The sequence below is a fragment of the Miscanthus floridulus genome, chromosome 7 (genome assembly GCF_019320115.1).
Source record: "Miscanthus floridulus cultivar M001 chromosome 7, ASM1932011v1, whole genome shotgun sequence".
Classification (NCBI taxonomy): domain Eukaryota; kingdom Viridiplantae; phylum Streptophyta; class Magnoliopsida; order Poales; family Poaceae; genus Miscanthus; species Miscanthus floridulus.
The window spans coordinates 15,292,096-15,313,051 of NC_089586.1; the positions used below are offsets into that span (position 1 = coordinate 15,292,096).

At 43.5% G+C, this 20,956-nt stretch overlaps 1 protein-coding gene, 1 long non-coding RNA gene and 2 pseudogenes across 2 annotated transcripts; 1 reads left to right on the forward strand and 3 right to left on the reverse strand.

Annotated features, from left to right (window-relative positions):
• Positions 1–362: 362 nt before the first annotated feature.
• Positions 363–4,584, reverse strand: LOC136466583 (protein LPA3-like). The gene is made up of 9 exons (XM_066465031.1): positions 4,466–4,584; positions 4,206–4,376; positions 2,739–2,786; positions 2,620–2,653; positions 2,185–2,285; positions 1,793–1,985; positions 1,595–1,693; positions 1,281–1,398; positions 363–872 (listed from the first exon to the last, which is right to left on the reverse strand). Exons 1-9 carry the CDS (start codon positions 4,538–4,540, stop codon positions 749–751), a joined length of 963 nt encoding a protein of 320 aa, XP_066321128.1. The 5' UTR covers positions 4,541–4,584; the 3' UTR covers positions 363–748.
• Positions 4,585–4,976: 392 nt separating this feature from the next.
• Positions 4,977–7,923, reverse strand: LOC136466581 (pentatricopeptide repeat-containing protein At4g02750-like; annotated as a pseudogene).
• Positions 7,924–7,972: 49 nt separating this feature from the next.
• On the forward strand, positions 7,973–13,944 carry LOC136466582 (beta-amylase 8-like; annotated as a pseudogene).
• Positions 13,945–14,415: 471 nt separating this feature from the next.
• Positions 14,416–16,330, reverse strand: LOC136466584 (uncharacterized). The gene is made up of 2 exons (XR_010761376.1): positions 15,489–16,330; positions 14,416–15,375 (listed from the first exon to the last, which is right to left on the reverse strand). It is a non-coding gene; the product is annotated as an uncharacterized lncRNA (long non-coding RNA).
• Positions 16,331–20,956: the final 4,626 nt, after the last annotated feature.

Genomic DNA, 20,956 nt, shown 5'->3' on the forward strand with positions numbered 1-20,956 from the left:
TGCCCCGCATCACGAGCTGGGCCCTGAATAAAACCTTTTACATGTGCCCCGCATCACGAGCTGGGCCCTGAATAAAACCTTTTACAAGTGCTTCAAGCTAAAAGGCCTAGATAAGTTTCTGCCTCTTTCTTCTTCCTGAAACACTGGTGAAGGTGAACTAAGAGTAGATTGTCCTGTAGAAAGTATCTTCATTGGTCTATATCAGTAATAAGTGTGAACTCTGATCTATTGAGGGGCTAAAGTGATCTCTGCGTTAAGTATTCAAGTGAATTAAATGATTCGCCATATCTCATTCTCATATCAGTAGCAACTAGAGCTTATTAAAAAGCACACCTAAAAGGAACTTAACTAAATATATAACAGCTGGTTGTATATTCAGATATAAAGGTCAATATATGTTTTGTTCAATGGTCTTAAAAAGCTATATTTGTTGCTTATAATATGGACTTGACCATAGACCAGTTCTTGCTATAAATAGGAGAGATGATTTGCTATAAATAGGAGAGATGACTGATGCTTTCTATAATGCTCCATGGGCATCTTCTGATAGCGGCAATATTCAACTTAGCAGTCAGCAAAATCTACTCTCTTGTGCAACAAGTGGGAAATGAAGACCTGATCGCTTGTATCCTTTCTACCTTCCTATGTAGAACAAAGAATAAACAGCCATGAAGCATTGACCAGATAACAGTTTATGCCTTTTTCTGGTAAACTTTCATATTGCCATGTAACTCTCGAAAGATCCTAGCTATACAGAAGGAAGGATGTCGAGGGCCACTTCCTTCAGTGAAGGCATTTCCTCTTGTTGATGCAGGCAGATGTAGCTACCAGACGATGCTTTTCTCAGGACCTTCCAAGGTTCAGGGTAACACCTGCCAGATAACAGTGGTTTGGCACAATAAGATGTCTAGGCTTGGTTTGCACAAAGATAAGTAATGTAGTCTTTGTGCCATCACAAAATCGTATTACAAGGTCAGGTTTTGTTTCAGTCTGAACTACAGTTAGCCACATAATTAGGGTCCTCTGCGAAGTGTGACAGGTGAGGCCATCACAACTTTTGAATACCACAATAATAAGTCTGGGTACAACTCTGAAATGATTTCGTTGTTAGCGACTTTGACTACTGAAATGATATCAATACAACTCTGGGTACAAACGCTTTATGCATATGAAGCTTCTCTAGCTATCTATGAATCTATGCTAACCTTGCTTATGTAAATGCACGTTATGCTAGATTTGGGGAGAACCAATTGTGACAGGCATAGGATCAGAATGCAAACCTGAAAAGCGTTCCCCCTTTAACTCCCTTGAAATTGTGAATATAGTAAACTGTATCCAGCTTCGGGAGAAATGTTTTGGAAAGCTCTGCAAGTTTTGGGTAGAAGAATGATGGATAGTCTTTGCTAGTCAAGGAAAGGAATTAGAGTTCACAAGCATACATTTTTAGGTATAGTTAGCACAAGAACTTTTCTGCTGACAAAAGTGCTTCTCAGTGCAAGATGTTCCCATAATAGAAATGTAGAACAACGTGATTAACATAAGAAGCAAACATTAACTAATGCATAAGCAAATCTTCATATATGCAGAAGGATACATCCACTTCTTATTCGATCTAGTTCTCCATTGAATATTATCAATTTACGGTTGGTCCCAACTACTGCTTCCTTGTAAAGTTCTTCGACCACAAGCATTTCTGTAAACCACCATATATTACTAAAAAGGAAATCTCAAGTTTGATAGATCAGTGCTAATGGAGGGGATATCTCAAACTCAAGCAAAAGAGAATGCAAACCATTGACATTGAAGTAAGGATAAGCCACAAGGAATGTCTCATCTTCTGGTTTGACACGATCTGCCATTTTGACTTTTGTTGTAAAACCAAAATCTTCGAATAAGGATGGTTTTGTAAGATAATCTAGCTTCAGTGAACATCCTTCAAAGGCTGACTGTCTTGCAAAAGAAACCTCATTTGCCTCAGGGAAGAACTGAAACATGTGAGATATGAACAAATCGGATCAACTAAGAGTTGGAGCATAACTAGTACATCTACTTGTACTAATCTCTTGTTAAAGTTGCCAAAGCCATGCATAGCTCTGCTTTTTGCTATTCCAGCATTTCTAAATGAGGCAGTAATCATTCACAAATATACATATTAATGACTAGAAAATCCTGATAAGAACATACTACTCTGGTTCGAGTTGATTTCTCGGCAGGTACAAAGCGATCACAAAATTCTCTAATGAGAAGCATGCTTCCAGTCATCTCATTTCCTCCTTCGCCATCACCTAAAAGTAAGAATAGAAACAAACTAGAGCAGTTCACTGAAGTAGAACCAGGGTACACCCTCCAAACTGAAATAAGTCGTCTTAGACTTTCATACTCTTTAAGTGTAAATCATCATAGTTTCTAGGCAACTGTCCGTATTTTCACCCTTATGCCTTTGTTAACTGAATGGTATCACCTCCCATGAGTGGGGTATCTTTTGCAATGTGTAATAAGTGCAGGGAATTAAAGTCACTTCAATACTTTCTTAGTTCATATGCACAAGTCTAAACCAACTTATGTTCAGAATCAGAGGGAGTAGGTACACAAAAGGTCATCGAATCTCGAACCTGGCACAGGTTTGTAGTCCAGCTGTAGGGAACTCGATTTCCTGTATATGTTGCATCACAACCTCTTAATAGTTGACACAAACAAAAAGTAACAGAATTCAATTAAAAGATCAGATTGAAGCTAACCAGCAGCTGCTTTCCATCCTTAAAAGCTGATTCAGCAGCTTCTTTAGCCTGAAATCACTACAGGTGTATCCCATTAGTCATCCAATTATCTAGTTTTTTCTTTTCAAAATTTCAAATAAGCATGGCCCAAAGTGCGAACAATTGCTGTCATCTGAGATTCTGAAAGGTACAGTTCAAATGCAAGGGATACAGGGGAAACAACGATGGTGGAAATTTGTAGCAGGTGGACGGCAGAAGGAACAGTGGCTATGTGATGCCAAATAATAAGGTACTGGCTAGGGTAAGGGTTTGAAGACCGGAAAAGGGCAAGATCGCTCTCATCGACATGGGGTCTCTCTTGAATGCCAGGAGACTGATCAGCCTTGTTCAAAACTTGTTTATTTCATTGTTTGATTCCCAAGGTCCCTTTATATATAGGGAGGACCAACTTGACACATAAGAAACTAAACCTTTACTACAACAGGATCCAGACTTATCTCTGTCTCTAATTTTCTAACAAATCTCATCACTTTCTTAACTAGATAATCTCTGTCAGAATGTTTGATTTGGGGATTGTTATCTCCCTGACAGGAATGAAGATGGAATGGTGTGCACGCATCCTTCCCAAAATATTTGTCGTCTGTGACGTCATAATTTTATTGTCAAATTCTGATCATTATATAAGCCATAGTTTCCATCTGACTTGTTAACTTCACATCAGTTCGTTTTGCAGCAGAAGCACCTAGGCCTGAGTACCAATCTGTCAGATGTTCACTTGGGGGAAGAGAGCCCAGGGAGGACAAGGGGACAGTAATCGCCATGTGAACAGTAACCGTGGATGAACAGTGCGCGTGAGGAGAGGAAAAGAGGCCGCAGTGGAGGCTGTTGGTGAGGAGAAGGGGGAGGCCGGTTGAGCCAAAGGCAGCGGGGAGAATTCCCATAACTCTGCTTAATCATTACTGATATATGGAGGGGAAAGACTTGACCCCTAAGACTTCTAATAGATTGATTCTTCTAACTAGAATCTAATCTAATTACAACTCAAAAATAAACCTATTCCTTAAATCCTTTATTTCCTATAAACCAGACACTTTAGATTTTTCCGTCCTTGTTGGTTTCTGCCAACCATATCAATCCTTTATTTGACTTGTTCCTAACTTAACCTGCTGCATGGACCTGGCTCACGGCCATAACAAATCCCATAACAGTTTGCCATTTGATAGTTAAATTGCATCACTGAGTATACCTAAATGAAATTGCTGTTAAATAACTTGCCTTCTTGAAAAGTGAAGCTCACATACTCGAGACATAAATTATAAAGGTAAGGTTAAGTGGAGACCCTACCCCCAGTTGAGTTTGCCATTTGAATACTCGAGGCACATCCTTGCTAAGCAACAAATAGGCATGCAAAACTGGCAGTGTGTCACAGGATCAAGCAAGCCCATAAAGCTAGCGATATTCAAGAATTTTGAGTTCTCCACCAATTACCTGCATCAGAAGTTCTGTGTAATCAGTTGGGAACTTTACATCAGACACATTACGAGAGCCCAGGTCTCCAGTGACAGCACGAACTTGGAACCCATTTCTCGAATTTCTGCTTGCCACAGTGAACATACCACCAATGCCATTGCTGATTGTAGCAGGTATCCAATTAGAGGCCTTTAATGAAACCAAGAAAAAGAATAAGAAAGGCTAAAAACAAAAAGTAAGCAAAGAACAAAATATATAGTTTGTCTGGGGCAGTGTACTTGTTTATTGAGAAAGGGAGTTGTGGAGGTAATTGGAGGGTTAGCCATGGAGCCATAAATGGTTGCCATGGCCATGGATTCTGTGTGTGGACGGATATGTGCGTGGGAACTGGGGTGGGGAGAAGGAGTGGGGGTGAGAGAAAAGAGAAGGTGTGCAAATATTAAAGGGAAAATGGATAGCAATGTCTTTGCGGGGCCTTACTGTGTTGCTGTGGTGGGGACCATCTTGTCTGTTACTGACAGTTACATGATTGTGTGAACATGCTGCTCAGCTCATAAGAAGTAGACTTTTCCCCAGCCCTGCATATTTTAAAATTCTGATTGATTAGGATATAAGTAACAGCTTCTCAGAAAAAATATATAGATTAGCTGAAAAAAAATCAATTGGTACTGTTACTTGAGATGGAAAATCAATTCCATTAACCACCGACTTTGCAGAATTTTGTCTGTACTTGCATTCTTCCTTTAGAGTTCATTTTATTTCTTCTCTGGCACCGCATCAACATGAGAACCAAGATCCTAATCTGGTTTTCTGCTTCCTCTCCCATAAACTCAGCACAACTTCCATAGCTGTTAAGCACCGCCATTACACCTCAGCTCTTCTCTGTGATGTCACCAGCAAGCACATACTGCTTTGCATTTGAAGAGGGAATAAGCTCCGAAGCTCCATCTTCATCCATCCTCTAGCAGGTCAGGTACATTGTGTCTAGTTTAACATCAGGGCTTTTGATATTGCACCTCAAAAATAAACTATTCTGGAGTAATTTCCATAAGAACATTTTTGAAATTATGTAATGCCTGTATGTTCCATATACAAAAACCACTGAACAGTAGCATTATCAGAGTGACTTGAAGATGAAGCATTTCTCGCTGCCCTCTGATCCTGCACTTCTATGCCTAATATGTATGCAATTTAACTGAAAAAAAAACTTCAGTCAGGCAACCAAGCAATCATCTTGCATGGCCAAATTTGTTCAGTCTGATCTTCAGAGAAAATATCAATCACCAACTCTGAGCCCCAATGGCCCATAGTAGGATAAATTCTACTGAAAGGATCTAGTTTGAGGGTCCATTACCTCACATTGACTCACTTAGCCAGCCACCAGGGTTCCAAAGGATGTCACCATCATTCTGTTTTTAATTCCTTGATTGTGATCTTGAAGGAATATGCACAAGATAAGACTGAGCTCCAGCAAACCATCACTGTGTAATTCCTCCAAAGGCTGTCAATTCGAGCATTCATCGCTTCTACCATGTATCAGTGTTTGAATCCATGTGATTGTGAATAGTCTCAAAGAAACCATCTGTATTCCTTTTGATAACCATGTCAAAGGATGTTGCCATTTAACTTGCCTCTTCTATCAAAATAGAAAGATTATCAACTTCTTGGCATATCTGCTCAATCAAAGGATGTGCATTATCATTTGATGAGAAGGAAACAACGTCCCCCTTCAGCTCAATCCAACTACACCCAGTCTCCTTCTTCAACCCCTGTTCTTTCATGAGACCTCTAACACTAGCAGCACTGCTCCACATCCCTTTAGCAGCATATATGTTTGACAAGAGTGTATACATTCCTCCATCAGAAGGTCTCGACTGAAGAACATTTTTTGCTACGAGTTCCCCAAGCTGGATATCCCCATGAGCATTGCATGAACTAAACAGTGTCTCCCATGCATTTATTTGAAGGTTGGAAGGGATTTTTCTGGTAAAATTATAAGCCTGGTGTAACAAAACCTGATCTTCCTAAGAGATCGAACCATGCACTGAATAGTGATCAGATCTTGGAATCAAGTTCCAATCTTGTTGCATACTTCTAAAATAGTGGCAGCCTTCATATAGATACCCTTTGTGTGCACAAGCAGACAACACACTCAGAAACGTTGCATGATCTGGGCTAAACCCATCTTTGGTCATCCTGTCAAAGAGTGTCAGAGCTTCAGCAGCTAGACCATGATAAGCATATGTCGCAATCATGGCATTCCATGTCACTGTATCCCGTTGCACAATCAGGTCAAAAACTTGGGAAGCTTCAGTAATTAGCCCGCACTTGGAGTACATAGATATTAATGAGCTCATCACCAAAGCATCATGCTCAAAGCCGGTTTTGATCGTGCAAACGTGCACCATTCTTCCACACCCGAGAGCAGCAAGAGAGGCACAGATAGAAATAGCCACGCTCCAAGTGGCCTGGTCTGGTCTATATCCTCCTCGGGTCATTTCGGACAGCAAACTTACTGCTCCTTCATCTTTGTACCCAGAGATCAATGTGTTCCATGATGTCTCGTCTTTCTCTGGCATTCTCCTAAACCAGGTAGTTGCACTATCCATATCCCCTTGTTGGACGTATCCTTGTAAGATTGTATTCCATGATACCAGATCTCTATCAGGCATGTCAGCAAACAATCTCAACGCATCATCCAACCTCTCACTCATCACAAAACCACCCATCATTGTGTTCCAAGCAAGGACATCACGATCAGGCATGTCCTGGAACACCTTCCACGCAGCATCAACATCTCGGTTCTGTAAATACCCACGCACAATGGCTGTCCAAGATACAGTATCCTTCTCAGGCATCTCATCAAAGAGTCTCCGTGCAACCTGCATCATCCCAGCCCGTGTGTATCCTGTGATCATTGCATTCCAAGAAACAAGGTCTGGTCTCTGCATCCGACCAAACAGCTCCTCTGCATCCTTCAGGTAACCATGTTCAGCATAACCGGACAGCAACGCATTGCACACTGAGGTCGGCGGCGAAGGCACACAGTCAAAGATCTCCCTCGCTTCACGGACGCGCTTCCTCTTCATATACCCAGAGATCATCATGAGCCACGACACATCATTCCTCGCAGGCATCACGTCGAACAGCTCCCGCGCCCTGTCGACCATCCCGTTCCGCAGGTAGCCCGAGATCATCGCGTTCCATGAGACCACGCTCCGGTCAGGCATTCGGTCGAATAGCTCCCTGGCCTCAGCCACCCTCCCGCGCCGCGCGTAGCCCGTCAGCAGCGCGGCCCACGAGACGGAGTTCCTGAACGGCATCGCGTCGAACACCCCGCGCGCGTCGGCGAGCATCCCGTTCCTGACCAGGCCCGAGATCATGCAGTTCCACGTGAACACGTTCCGCTCGGGCATTTCGTCGAACACCCGGCGCGCCGCCCCAATCCTACCGGCGCGGAAATGCGACATGATGGCACGGTTCCATCGGCCGATGTCGCCCACGTGACGGGGCGACGGTGGCCGCGGCGCGCGGGTGTAGAAGCGGTGGAGGAGAAGTGAGGCGCGGCGGGGCCAGTGGCGCAGACGCGGAAGGTTCTGGAAGGTTCCTAGCATGTTCAGAAGCCCCATCGTCAGAGGGGAAGCGGCCGGGTAGAAAAGACGGGGAAGCTGCTGTGCTGTGCTGTTCTGTTCACACTTCACTGCTCTGTTCTCCATCAGATGCGAGATGCACCGTTCGATCTGTTATTAACGGCCGTGATCGAGCGCACACGTGGCAAAATGGATCCACTCCGGTCGCGGTCAAACTGCAGTTGGAGGAAGCCCCCACTCCACGCCGCAGCGCATCAGCTTGCGGTTGCGGGCATGCAGGCGCCTCTAGCTCGGCGCTCGCGGCCGCAGATCGGCGCCGGCGTCGGCGGGTGGAAGCGACCCAGGGCCATGAAGCACCCGCCGCAGCGCGACGGGGAGCCGTTCCCATCCCCTCCGCCGCAGCGGCGGCCGCGCGGGTTCACCTCCGCCCCCGCTTCCGCGACGGGGGGTTCGCCGCGGAGGCGAGGCGAGCGGGAGCGGGAGCGGAAAGGAGCGGACGAAGCTGCGGGAGCGGCACCGGCGCGCCATCACTAGCCGCATGCTGGCCGGGCTCCGGCAGCACGGCAACTTCCCGCTCCCCGCCCGCGCCGACATGAACGACGTCCTCGCTGCCCTCGCCCGCGCCGCCGGCTGGACTGTGCAGCCCGACGGCACCACCTTCCGCTCCTCCAACCAACCACTCCTGCCTCCCCCTCCTCCCCAGCTGGTCCGTGCACCTTCTCCCAACTCTCCTTTGTTGCCTCTGTTTACTAGTGGTACTTCAATTTTGTCTAGTAAAATTACATACCGGCCTGCTAATTTTAGCGCTGTACTAGTATCCTGCTTATAATCCATGCATTGCTATCCTAACAGATTGTAATTGGTGCTACTTGCAGCATGGAGTGTTTCAGGTTGCTTCTGTGGAAACCCCAGCTTTACTCAACACTCTGAGCAGTTATGCCATCGGAACACCATTAGATTCTCAGGCATCTGCCCTACAAACAGATGACAGTCTGTCACCATCTTCACTGGACTCAGTTGTGGCAGACCGAAGTATAAAGACTGAGAACTACATGAATTCCAGTTCAATCAGCTCTCTCAACTGTATGGACAATGATCAGGTGACCTACATCTTGTGTTGGAATAAACCCGATCTGCTCATATACTGTCATGAAATAGTTGTCATTACTGTGTTATAAAAAAAAAAAGTTGTCATTACTGCAACCTCCTCTTTCGAGTTGCTCAAGCAACTGATTTTGTACATCAAGTATATCTGGTGTGTCTGTACATCAAATGGAAACAATGTTTGTTTTGACATTAAACGTTAAGATGATAATTCAATTAATCTTGCTGATAGGACTCGAGGCCTAACGTTCTTTACAAGGCCTCGGGGTTTACGAGTTCCTTCTGTTTGTGAGCCACTGTTCCCTTATTAATTACGAGTGCTCACAATGTTCTAGTTCTAGCTTGCAGTAGTGTTCTAGTCACATCATACAGCAATTTCTGTAGCACCTTTCCCTTATTAATTACTACACTAGACTGACAATGTTTCTCTGATTGTTGAATCTGTAGCATTTAATGAGATCAGCAGTATTATTCCCCGGTGATTACACCAAAACTCCATATATACCAGTTTATGCTTCTCTGCCTGTAAGTTCCCACCAAACTCTTTAGTCCTTGATTTGATGTCTGATGTGATAATCAGGTGGTCACAAATAATTTATTTTTTTATCTACAAACTGTCAATATTTAATATGGTTGCATACTGAGTTTGTATTGTCTGGTCAGAGTTCTGAAACTTTTTTACTGGATTTGCTAGTGGTTGTGACCGCTCTATTAAGTTGTATGGGCATATCTCCAATATTAGACATGTTATATTAAGTTTATGTGATTTTAAAATAAATCTTGAGAACTGAAAAGGCAAGGATTGGATTGTTTCTGTCAGACATCTGTTCTCAAAATTTCCATATTTGTGACCTATTCCAGGCCCTTCTTTTACTGTTTGCTGCAGATGGGCATTATTAATAGTCACTGCCAATTAGTTGACCCAGAGAGTGTACGCGCTGAACTAAGACATCTGAAGTCTCTGAACGTGGATGGGGTTGTTGTTGACTGTTGGTGGGGGATTGTGGAAGCCTGGACTCCTCGGAAGTATGAATGGTCTGGTTACAGGGACCTTTTTGGTATAATTAAAGAGTTCAAGCTGAAAGTTCAGGTTAGGCATACCTTTCTAAATTTACCATGCATTATTAATACTCGTTTTGAAGTTTACTTGGAAATATAAGACATCAAACTGTAGTTCTGGATGCAAGGCATAGATTAAAGATGATTGGTTGTATCATTGTATGCTTGATGTCCTAACTCCTATAAACTATAAAGGACAGATTCTAACAAACTATGCAAACATAAGGGACTTTTATTCTTCGAATGTAATAAGAATTATGACCTCCTTTTTCTATGAAGTAAAAGAACTAGACTTTCTGAGTTTATATGATTATTTTAATATTTTCTATCAAAAGCATTGCGTAGTGTTGTAGAATATTTAATATCCTTTTTAAAAAAGTCTGGTAAACTTTCCTGTTTCTCCTTTTCACCAGGCCTGCTTACATCTGGCTAATTAGTGTTTTTTGACAAACATCTATTAAGGTTGTATTGTCATTTCATGGGTCTGGAGAGACTGTATCTGGTGATGTGTTAATCTCTCTCCCAAAGTGGATCATGGAAATTGCAAAAGAGAACCAGGATATATTTTTTACAGATCGCGAAGGCAGAAGAAACAGAGAATGCCTTTCCTGGGGGATTGACAAAGAACGAGTCCTTCGTGGGAGAACTGGCATTGAGGTATTGGGTCATCCTTGGTAAATTTTCTCCTCTCTTCATCTTTTTGCAAGAATAGGAGCACCATTCTCCTTACACTACTTTGGTTAGTTCATCATTTTCCTGTCTTTCTATACTGTGGTACCTACAATTTAATTTATCACGATTGCAAAACCATTTTCCTTGTATTAAAACACTTATCTTTAGTGTACCTTCTACCCAGCTTTGTTTCAATGCCATACTCTAAATGAAGGAAAAACTTGTACACCGAGGCTTAATGAGATCATCTGCAGGTCTATTCTGATTTCATGAGGAGTTTCCATATGGAATTCGGAAACTTATCTGAAGAGGGTCTTGTTTCTTCTATCGAAATTGGATTGGGTGCTTCAGGGGAGCTAAGATATCCTTCATGTCCAGATACAATGGGCTGGAAATATCCTGGTATTGGTGAGTTTCAGGTATTTACTTGTACTTAAATACCAAGTTGAAATTTGCAAGGGATTTCTTTTGGGAATAATCTTCTAAATCCATCTTTTCCCCTTTATAAACTCTTATGTTCTGGACATAAATAAACCCTGTTTGCATTCAGTATTTGTGTCATAATAATTCTTAAATAACAACATGGCTTTTGGTGCATCAACATGCCAAGCATGGGGCGTTTAAGCTGCTGTCCTTTTACAGGGGACAAAGTTCTTGCATTTGGATAAAGAGGCATGCCCCACAAGAAATCTCTTAAAACAAGTAATAACTAATAAAAACTACATTTCAAACAGGTGATTAAACACAGCAACAGATTTGATCACTATACATCTGTCTGATTTATTATTAGATTATTCTGTCTGGTGTGTGACTTGGCTTAATACTCAAATTCAAAGAGTACATATTTGGTGTATAATAGTGTAATGCATATGGTATACATTGCTGCATTTCTTTTGTTGATTTCCATCGTTGACAGTGTTATGACAGGTACATGCAAAAGAATTTACGGCAATCAGCACTGTCCCGGGGTCATTTGTTTTGGGCACGTGGACCTGATAATGCTGGCTATTATAATTCAAGACCACATGAAACTGGCTTTTTTTGTGATGGAGGTGACTATGACAGCTACTATGGACGTTTTTTCCTTAACTGGTATTCTGGAGTCCTCATGGATCATGTGGATCAGGTGCTGTCGCTTGCTAGTCTTGCATTTGATGGAGCAGAGATAGTTGTGAAGGTGTGTAATGCTGGTCTGTATAGTTATTGTTTGGCCTCTGAAGCACTGTTCTTAACTTCTCAAGAAATCATGTCCCCTATGGTTGAGCGTCTCTTAACGTTTAGAAATATCCTTTATATTTCCTGTCTGAAATGTCTGTTGGTTCATGACCCCAGCAGACTGCACAACAAGGACATTCCTCTTTGGCATAAACTTTCTAGTTTATTCTGTATTGAGACACATTGCTGTGTCTAAAGCAGCTGAAGGTTGCTTATTGCATGGCAGACTCAATTCAAGTCAAACTTGGTTGATTGAGAAATATTACCTCAGGCCTGAATTGTTCGGTAATTTAGTACTTAGTAGTCAACTTGAGTCAGATCATTTTCTGTACAAGTTTGCAAGTAGTATATCAAGAAGCTAATTAGAATGCTATGCATAGATTAAAGGAAACTGTTACACAGAACTGGTTCTCAGGCTGAAAAGAAGCCAAGCCCGTTCGTCTTCGTCAAAATGTTATTATGCATTAGCCTGATGCTTTGCCTTTTCGCAGCATAAACTTACAGGGTATAATTTACTGCCCTGATAAATCCAGCAGTTGTTGCACACATTTTGTGACTTCTTTTTACCTATTTGGCTGTTCCATAACGATGCAAACCTCTTTCATCAGGTTCCATCTATCTATTGGTGGTACAGAACTGCAAGCCATGCTGCAGAGCTTACAGCGGGATTCTACAATCCTACAAATAGAGATGGATACTCTCCAGTTTTCAGAATGCTCAAGAAACATTCTGTAATTCTTAAGCTCGTTTGTTATGGACCGGAGTTTACAGTTCAGGAGAATGATGAAGCATTTGCGGATCCAGAAGGTTTAACCTGGCAGGTGATGTTCTAAATTTCTTTGTTGGCATATTCCATGCATTTCTTGGCCTAATTTCCTACACATAAAAAACTGCACAGGTAATGAATGCAGCATGGGATCATGGACTATCGCTATGTATAGAGAGTGTTCTTCCATGTCATAGTGGTGAAATGTATTCTCAAATCCTGGACACAGCAAAGCCTAGGAATGATCCTGATCGTCACCATGCCGCGTTCTTTGCTTACCGTCAGCAACCTCCGTTCCTTCTGCAGAGAGAAGTTTGCTTCTCAGAGCTCTGTACCTTCGTAAAGTGTATGCACGGTTAGTATCAGTTCCATCGCTTCCTCATATTTATAGTAGTTTCATTAGCATATGTTCTCATGTAAATATTACCATTAATGACTGGCGAGCCACTAAGTTTGAGACTTGTGCAATTACTACTTACTGCTGAGTTCTAGTATATGTAGAGAGAGGATTATGGCATTATTTGTCCATAACTTTGTAAATGATTTGTCCACAGGGGAGGCTCCCCAGAATGGAGAAGGTTGAATCTTTTTAGCAAAATGCGTTGGCTCATATGGAACAAAGGTGGTTTCGGATTTGAGCCACTTTTGAAGGGGAGGGCGAATATTCTGATTCGCTGCCGGGTAAACTGCTAGGTCCTATTCAGTTGATTCCTGCTTGTCAGCCTTGTTACTCATTGAACTGAGCAAGTGCCTTTGCAGCCTTATCATATAGCTTATAATCGATGGAATTTAGCATACCTCATGTTGTAACAGGCATGGAGGATAGTGGAGTTCAGCAAGATACAATGGAAATACCATGGGTTGCTTGTCACCCAGGTGATGTATATAGCCAAGAATGGCCGGCCAAAGCAAATAATATTTGCTTATTTAAGCTAGTTATTAAACCACTGTGTAAATGAGAGACGTTTATGAGAGCCATCTGCATGCGAGATGAATGCTGGTCAGATATCCTCTTCTTCCTGCCCAGTGTGTGTGCCCCATGAAGCTCTGCACCTATGGTTGTGGATAGCAAATGCGCTTCAGCGAATTCAGAGCACCAGCGTCCTTTGGTGCTTCCCAGTATTCAAGAACGCTGTGGGGGGAGCCTTGGCATTCGCTGGAGACTAGCTGTGGGTATTTTTATTATATTCTCCAGAACTTTATTAGCATCAGATGGACTGGTAAACACCTGGCTGCCGCGCCAATTTCTTGTAGATGGAATAAATTTATGTGCATGTATCACGCCCTTTTATGTCCCACTAATAACATATTTTGGAACCATTTGTATCGCGCCAACATATTTTGGAACGGAGTTAGCGTATGCTCTCTTTTTTTAAGTTAGTTAGCCTATGCTCTTACAAGCGCGTTTTGTGGATTTCCTGGTGGATATCGCTGAGCATCGCCAGATTTTGGCGTGCATGACGACACATTGTTCAGTTGTAGAGTACTTCCAGTGGAGAACAATCTACGTCTAGTTGCTGTGTACACACTGTCGTCTCCCTGGCCTCACCCTCAGTTGTAGAGTACTTCCAGTGGAGAACAATCTACGTCTAGTTGCTGTGTACACACTGTCGTCTCCCTGGCCTCACCCTGCAAGCAAGTAGCAACCACATCAGGTGAAGCGAGTCGTTCTGCGATGCAGCCGGTTCCACGTATTTTTATCAGGAACACGTGGATCAGATCTGCGAATCTGAGGATATTTTACTCTGGACCAGCTGTTGCTGTTCCATTCCACGGCAGGCCGAGTCCTCTACCAAGTCACATCAAATATAACAGCAGCAGATCAGATCAACTCTTTTAATAATCCCATGTAAATTTCTACCAAACGTTCAACAATTCATTCACTTCAGCAGCACATATGTACCTGAATTCATTCACTTCGGCAGCACATCTGTACCTGTACGCAAGCCGATGGTTGCTCGGAGCGGAGGAGCCCCCCGTCGGCTCCAGTTCGCTCGCTGGGCAGCATAGAAAGCCGCACGGCACAAGCAGAGGCGATACCCTGTGCAGGACGAGCAGAGAAGGTGCTCGCCACAGTAATCACCAACAGGGAAATCTGTACGCAGCATGCATCTCTGAATCAGAGAGACGACAATAATAGCTTGCCATGCCAGCCCAGGGAACGGAAGGGAAGGGGAATTCACAGATTCCAATGAGAGCGGGAGTGCGAGTGGACTGGGCCAGGGGCGGATCCAGAACGGGGCTGCGCCCCGGGCTGAGTTGTTGATTCACGTTCAAAACAGTCTGATCTTGCTTCCTAGGTCTCCTTTTGTCTAATTAAGATCATAGTTTTTTAGGCTAAACACCACATATGTTAAAGGGGCTACATAGACTCGCTCCGGGCTGCAGCCCGGGCAGCCCGGGCCCTGGATCCGCCCCTGGACTGGGTGATAGATAGCAGATGGCTTTTGCATGAGAGGCAGTCGGCAGGGGACCATGCCTGCAGCCTGCCTGACGAGCACGAGCACCATGCAAGCCGGCCAGGCTTTTCACGCACTGGACGGCGGCTGCTGGCCAAAGGACACCAGCTCGGCAGCTCGATCAGCTGACCAGCATGGCATGTCATCCATCCGCCAGATCCCAGGCTAAAGCCCACCACCATGTTTGTTTCATCACAGCTGCGTTGCGTACAGATCTCCAATCAAGTACCGCGTCCTTGTCAATTTTGTCATGTATTCGACGACCAACACCCTGGCTGGCTCTGGTTTTGTACTGTTCCCAGGATCATCATGCGTTCATTCATCTGCGGCAACAACAGTAGACCAACACAGTTTCATATTCCCACCACTGAGTACTGAACCATTTGTTAATTCAAAAACAAAAGAGGAACAGAGAAGTTCATTTGAATTCACCAACCATCAGCAAGGATACGACAGGCCGCGACGAATGGGTCAAAAACAAAGAGGAACATGGAAGTGAATTTGAATTCATCAACAACAAGGATACGACAAAAGGCCAACTCCGGAACATGGTGGAGTGGCTGGTCCGTTTGCCTTTCATCGCTCTACAGAAGACAGTAAAATTCATCAGTGATCAGTGCCAAGTGTGAAATCATAACAGCATGAAATATAATTTACTCCTAGTAATTAAGCATCATAACTGAGAGCATTCAGTCATCAAATAAACAAACACAGTAAAACTGTGAGATTTCATCAAGCTAGCTGGACCTCTGGCACCAACCAGGCAAGAATTCCACCGTGCTCTGCTTCTGCTCATCCATTCAAGTCAATCCAGGGGTGTGTCAGACCCCAGGTAATTTATATTCCTCGACAGCTTTTCAGAACATGTTCTCCTGTCGTGGCTTTAGCCGAATATTCCAACCGCTACAAAGTAAACAAATTTTACTCGGGCCTAACTCATCAGCTCCAGCTCAACTATGGAGTGGAGGGAGGGAATCCGCTTTTCCTGAAGCAGCTTCAAACACCAGCCATGGAGGGCCAGCCAACTAGTGCCAATCGGCTAGTTTGTCTCTTCCCCACTCTTCCTCATGGAAAAAGAATCTTGATCCCCGAGCATATATTCCTGGACACCTAATCACTGACTCCCCTTTCTCATACCTAAATACCTATAATATAAGGCAGACCCAGTGCCAAAGGCTCCCACATGAGTGGGGTCTGGGGAAGGGAAAAACCGAGACAAGCCTTCCCCCCGCAAAATCTGCAGAGAGGCTACTTCGAACCGACGACCTGGTGACTCAATGAGACAGCTCTCACCACTGCACCAGGCCTGTCCTTATATATATATATATATATATATATATATATATATATATATATATATATATATATATATATATATATATATATATATAATAAAAACGAACCCAATACCCCACTTGGGCATTACACATCGCCAAATATATAAATATAGTAGCAATATGCACAAAATCATGATGAGGGTGATGTTGCAAAGTTCATGCACAAAATTGGTATCGACAAAAATAGCAGCTAAAAATACAATGTTCACTGAAAAAAGGGGTCCAACATGTTTCCACTGTATGGATCTGTTTCAGTAGAAACAGCACTAGGTTATTTCTATAATGATACAGATCCGACAACCAGAATCTCAATCATGAGTCTAAGCTTAAATCTTAAGCATGCTTTTACCTTGTTGAATGAAAGAAAACGGGAGGTAACTTACCGGCCATCTCCGCCTTTTCCTGTCAAACCAGTGAGAAATAATGGTACCCCTAATTCCCTCCCAGGACCCAAAAATGCTAAAAGTTTTCTGATATCTATTTCGAACATAAAACCTTGTGAGATAAAATAAATATATGAAGATTTCATAACCAAACCCAGACCAGTTTTGGGGGCTGAAAATTGGGTGTGTTTTCCTGCCACAAGCCCACAAACCGAAACAAATCAGATTTCTGGATTGCCCCCAGAAACTTTCAATCTGGAGGAAAATAAACTCAGAAAACCCACATCAAACTGGACAGGTTTGGGGGGGGGGGGGGGGGGGGGGGGACTGGAAACTGCGTGCGGCTTCCAGATGAAGATCAGACAAGCCAGATTCCTTGTTTACCCAGGAAACGGTTTTTTCACTGTCAATCCTAGCTGTCATGGTGCTAAGTAGTAGTAAACATGCATGCAACAATTTCACCAGATTCTAGCCTCTAGGGTTCATCCAAAAAGGATTCCACTTACATCACCTCACATAGGAAGCCGTATATAACAAGGGAAGTCAGTTAACACCAATGTAGTTTACTAGCAAGCTACCTACAGAACTAGATCAATCAATGGCCCTACAGTTGGACCAAATCTGGATACTTATTCATTTATCAAGTAATTTAGTATAGATACACCATTTCAAACAAAGCAGCTCACAACATATACATCCAGAAAAAACTCGTACAATTCCCATATACAGAAATCGATACTTATGCATAGACATCAATCAAGCATCAAACGTGCTAAAAATGATCAAGCATCATACACATCCATTTTGTTACTGGTACAATACATACAACATAATTGCTTTTCAAGTATTCTTTAGCACAACACTGAACTTCTCAGAGAGAACGGGATGTTCTGAAATGGCCACCAGCCACTAGAATAGAGTTGGTATTATCAAATGAACCCATGATTCCATGAATAGTACCTTTCAGAAACTACCTAGCCAAAAAAAAAAATAGTAATCTTCCAATTGAATTGAATGAGAAGGTGCCATTATAAACGACATTTGCATTAATTACATTATACGACAGCTTAGTCACATAGGGCCAAAATTTCAATCGCTACAAGAAAGTTATAAACACTAGTAGTTTGCCATGACCTATTAAGCATCGATAGCTAGGTGTCGCTGGAAATTAAAAGGTTAACTAATCCAGAAACACTAAGGAAAAAAAAGATGTAAACAAGACTAGTCAGATATCCATCCACAAAGCAACATTACAAAGCTCAGAAACTTAAAAATTACAACCCCCTCTCAGAAGGAGGATCGGCTCCTTGTTACTCCCTTTTCCTTTTACAGCTGGACTAATGTTTTATTTAGATTTTTTTTTTTTTATGATTGCATTTGAACTTCATGCCTATCTCTTCCCGCCTAATAATTATACCATGTCAATCAGGGCCTTGTTTAGATTACCTCTAAATTCCAAGTTTTTTCACTCTTTCTCCATCACATCAATTTTTAGCCGCTTGCATGGAGCATTAAATGTAGGTAAAAAAAATAACTAATTGCACAGTTTAGTTGGAAATCACGAGATGAATCTTTTGAGCTTAGTTGGTCCACGATTGGACAATATTTACCAAATAAGACGAAAGCGCTACTATTCATCGGGTTGCAATTTTTTGCAATCTAAACATGGCCCAGATTCGCTTCGCTTTAATGGAGTAGGTCCATAAGTATTCAGAAAAAGCGAACCCCAAACCAGTAGCCTATTTGACCCAGGATTAGGCTTATTTTGGTAATCGGCAATTTGGCATATACTACTTTAGTTAAGACAAACCTACAATTGATGTCGCCTGCACACAGCCACTAACAGCAATGATGCGTCTGAGAATCAATCAATCAGGTCGACCCAACTTTTCATGATTAGCATATCTGTCACAGAAACCATTCTTCACACTACACCAAAGTTGATCACATCACAATTCACAAGTATCATGTGAGCATGCTTGCGGTGCCATACACTACACCAAAGTTGATCACAATTCAGAAGTATCATGTGAGCATGCTCGCAGTGCCATAATTTCTAGCTTACAGAGCTCGCAGTACATCCCTGGCAGTAAAAGCAGTCAAATCAATAAATCTCTCTGAAGTTGAATCCAGCAGGCATGGTTTCCCCGTGATCCAGGGGCAGGACTGGGCATCATGACCGGCCAATTTTGCACCCCACAGGCAAAGCCAAGCTTCCCTGGCACCACAAAAGATGTCACCACAGAAACTTCATTTATGAACAGAAAATTTGCCATTGAAAATTAAAGCAGAGTAGCAGAGTCTACTGTAAGCATGGATCCTGCTAAATCAGGACGTCATCACCCAACGCATCAGATCAAACTACCGAAATTACGCGTCAGATCCAGATCCGGATTGCTTAATCTAGAGCAGAGATCCGCACGGCTCCTAATAATTCCAACGGCGACACAGAATCACAGAAATCCGCATGGCGACACAGAATCACAGCAATCCGCACGGCGACGCAGAACGACATCAATCAGCACGATCCTTATCAGAAAAAATAAAAACACGCAACAAGCAGGCTACGGCAGCGCAGCGGCGGCGGCGGCGGTCGGTCGCTGTACGGCTGCGCCGGCTCCGATTCACTTGGTGCAAGGCGGGATCCGTCGCGTCGGCCGGGCGCGACGGGTCCCGATCTGCACCAAGCGAGCCCGAGGCGGCGCGGCGGCTTGGGGCGTCGAATCGGAAATTGGGGGCGTTTGGACGCCCTGCTCGTTCGCGTGGAATGGTTGGATACAGGGAGGAGGAGGCGTGGCAGGCACGTCGCCCCCGCTCTCCTCGCTCGCTGCCTGGTGGGTGGTGGTGTCTGGTGGAGACCGGAGAGAGGAGAGGGCGGGCTTTTATAGTTGGGGAGCGGGGGATTCGCGGTTGGGGCGTCGAAATGGGCCCGGCTTCCAGTGAGAGCATATTGGGGTGGGGGATGGAAGTGGGCCCGGCTTCCAGTGAGAGCATATTGGGGTGGGGGGATGCAAGTGGGCCCGGATTCCAGGGACAGATGCAAGTGGGCCCGGGCGCCCAAACAGAGCATATTGGGAGTGGCCTGCGCGCGCAGGGAGAGCGCATGTGCCGCTCCTGCTCGCCGGCTTTAGCAAAAAGGGGTCAGGCCCTTGCTTTTTTAGGGCTTCGGTAGTTTTGCTTCCCAGCTTTTCTGATTCCCCTTCTTTTTATGGTGGGGGATCCATCCATCCCTCGATTCACTTATCTAGTGGCGACTTTTCTTCCCTCGTCAGGTTACTTATATAAAGTTTATAAAATAAAAAAAATAAAATGAAATTTTATTAAAGTCATATTTGTTTGGTGAGAAGCTTTTTACAGGAGGAGATCTTAATGGACATGTAGATACTACAAGCCCAGGTTTCGAGGCAGTTCACGGAGATTTTGGGTATGGTAGTAGGAATCAGGAGGGGGAAGTTCTAGACTTCGCGGTAGCTTTTGATCTGATGATAGCCAACACTTTCTTTAGAAAGAGAGAATCTCATCTAGTGACCTTCAGTAGCGGACAACACTCTAGCCAGATTGACTTTGTCCTCACAATAAAAAATGACAAACGAGCATGCTTGGGTTGCAAGGTGATACCAGGGGAGTGTGTTGTTTCTCAACATAAGCTTTTGGTGGCAAACTTTCGTTTTCAGGTGCGTGTCTGTAGGGATAAACAAGCTAAGATTGAAAGAACAAAGTGGTGGAAACTAAAAGAGAAGACGTCAGAGGTATTCAGAAAAAGGGTTATCAAAGAGGGCTCTTGAAAGAAAGAAGATGACATAAACAACATGTGGGAGAAGATAGTAACCAACATTCAAAAGGTGGCCTTAGAGAAGTGTGGAGTAACCAAAGAAATTGAAGGCGAGGCTAAAGATACTTGATGGTGGAACGAGGAAGTCCAAAGGACTATTAAGGAGAAGAAAGAATGCTATAGACGCTTATACCATGACAGGAGTGTGGACAACATAGAGAAGTACAAGGTGGCAAAGAAGACTGCAAAGCGAGCTATAAGTGTGGCAAAGGGTAGAGCGTACGAGGATCTTTACCAATATTTGAGTACGAAGGAAGGAGAGAAGGACATTTTATAGGATGGCTAGGGTTCATGAGAGAAAGACAAGGGACTTCAACCAAGTTAAATGTATTAAGGATGAAAGGAAGCATCT

Bases quoted from the DNA above. Each gene is read 5' to 3' on its own strand.
- LOC136466583 (XM_066465031.1), bottom strand. From the start codon at position 4,540: ATGGCCATGGCAACCATTTATGGCTCCATGGCTAACCCTCCAATTACC. The intron at 2,654-2,738 runs GTTAGCTTCAAT...CAACATATACAG, and splicing joins AGGATGGAAAGCAGCTGCTG to GAAATCGAGTTCCCTACAGC. The intron at 1,399-1,594 runs GTATCCTTCTGC...TGACTAGCAAAG, and splicing joins AGATCGAATAAGAAGTGGAT to ACTATCCATCATTCTTCTAC.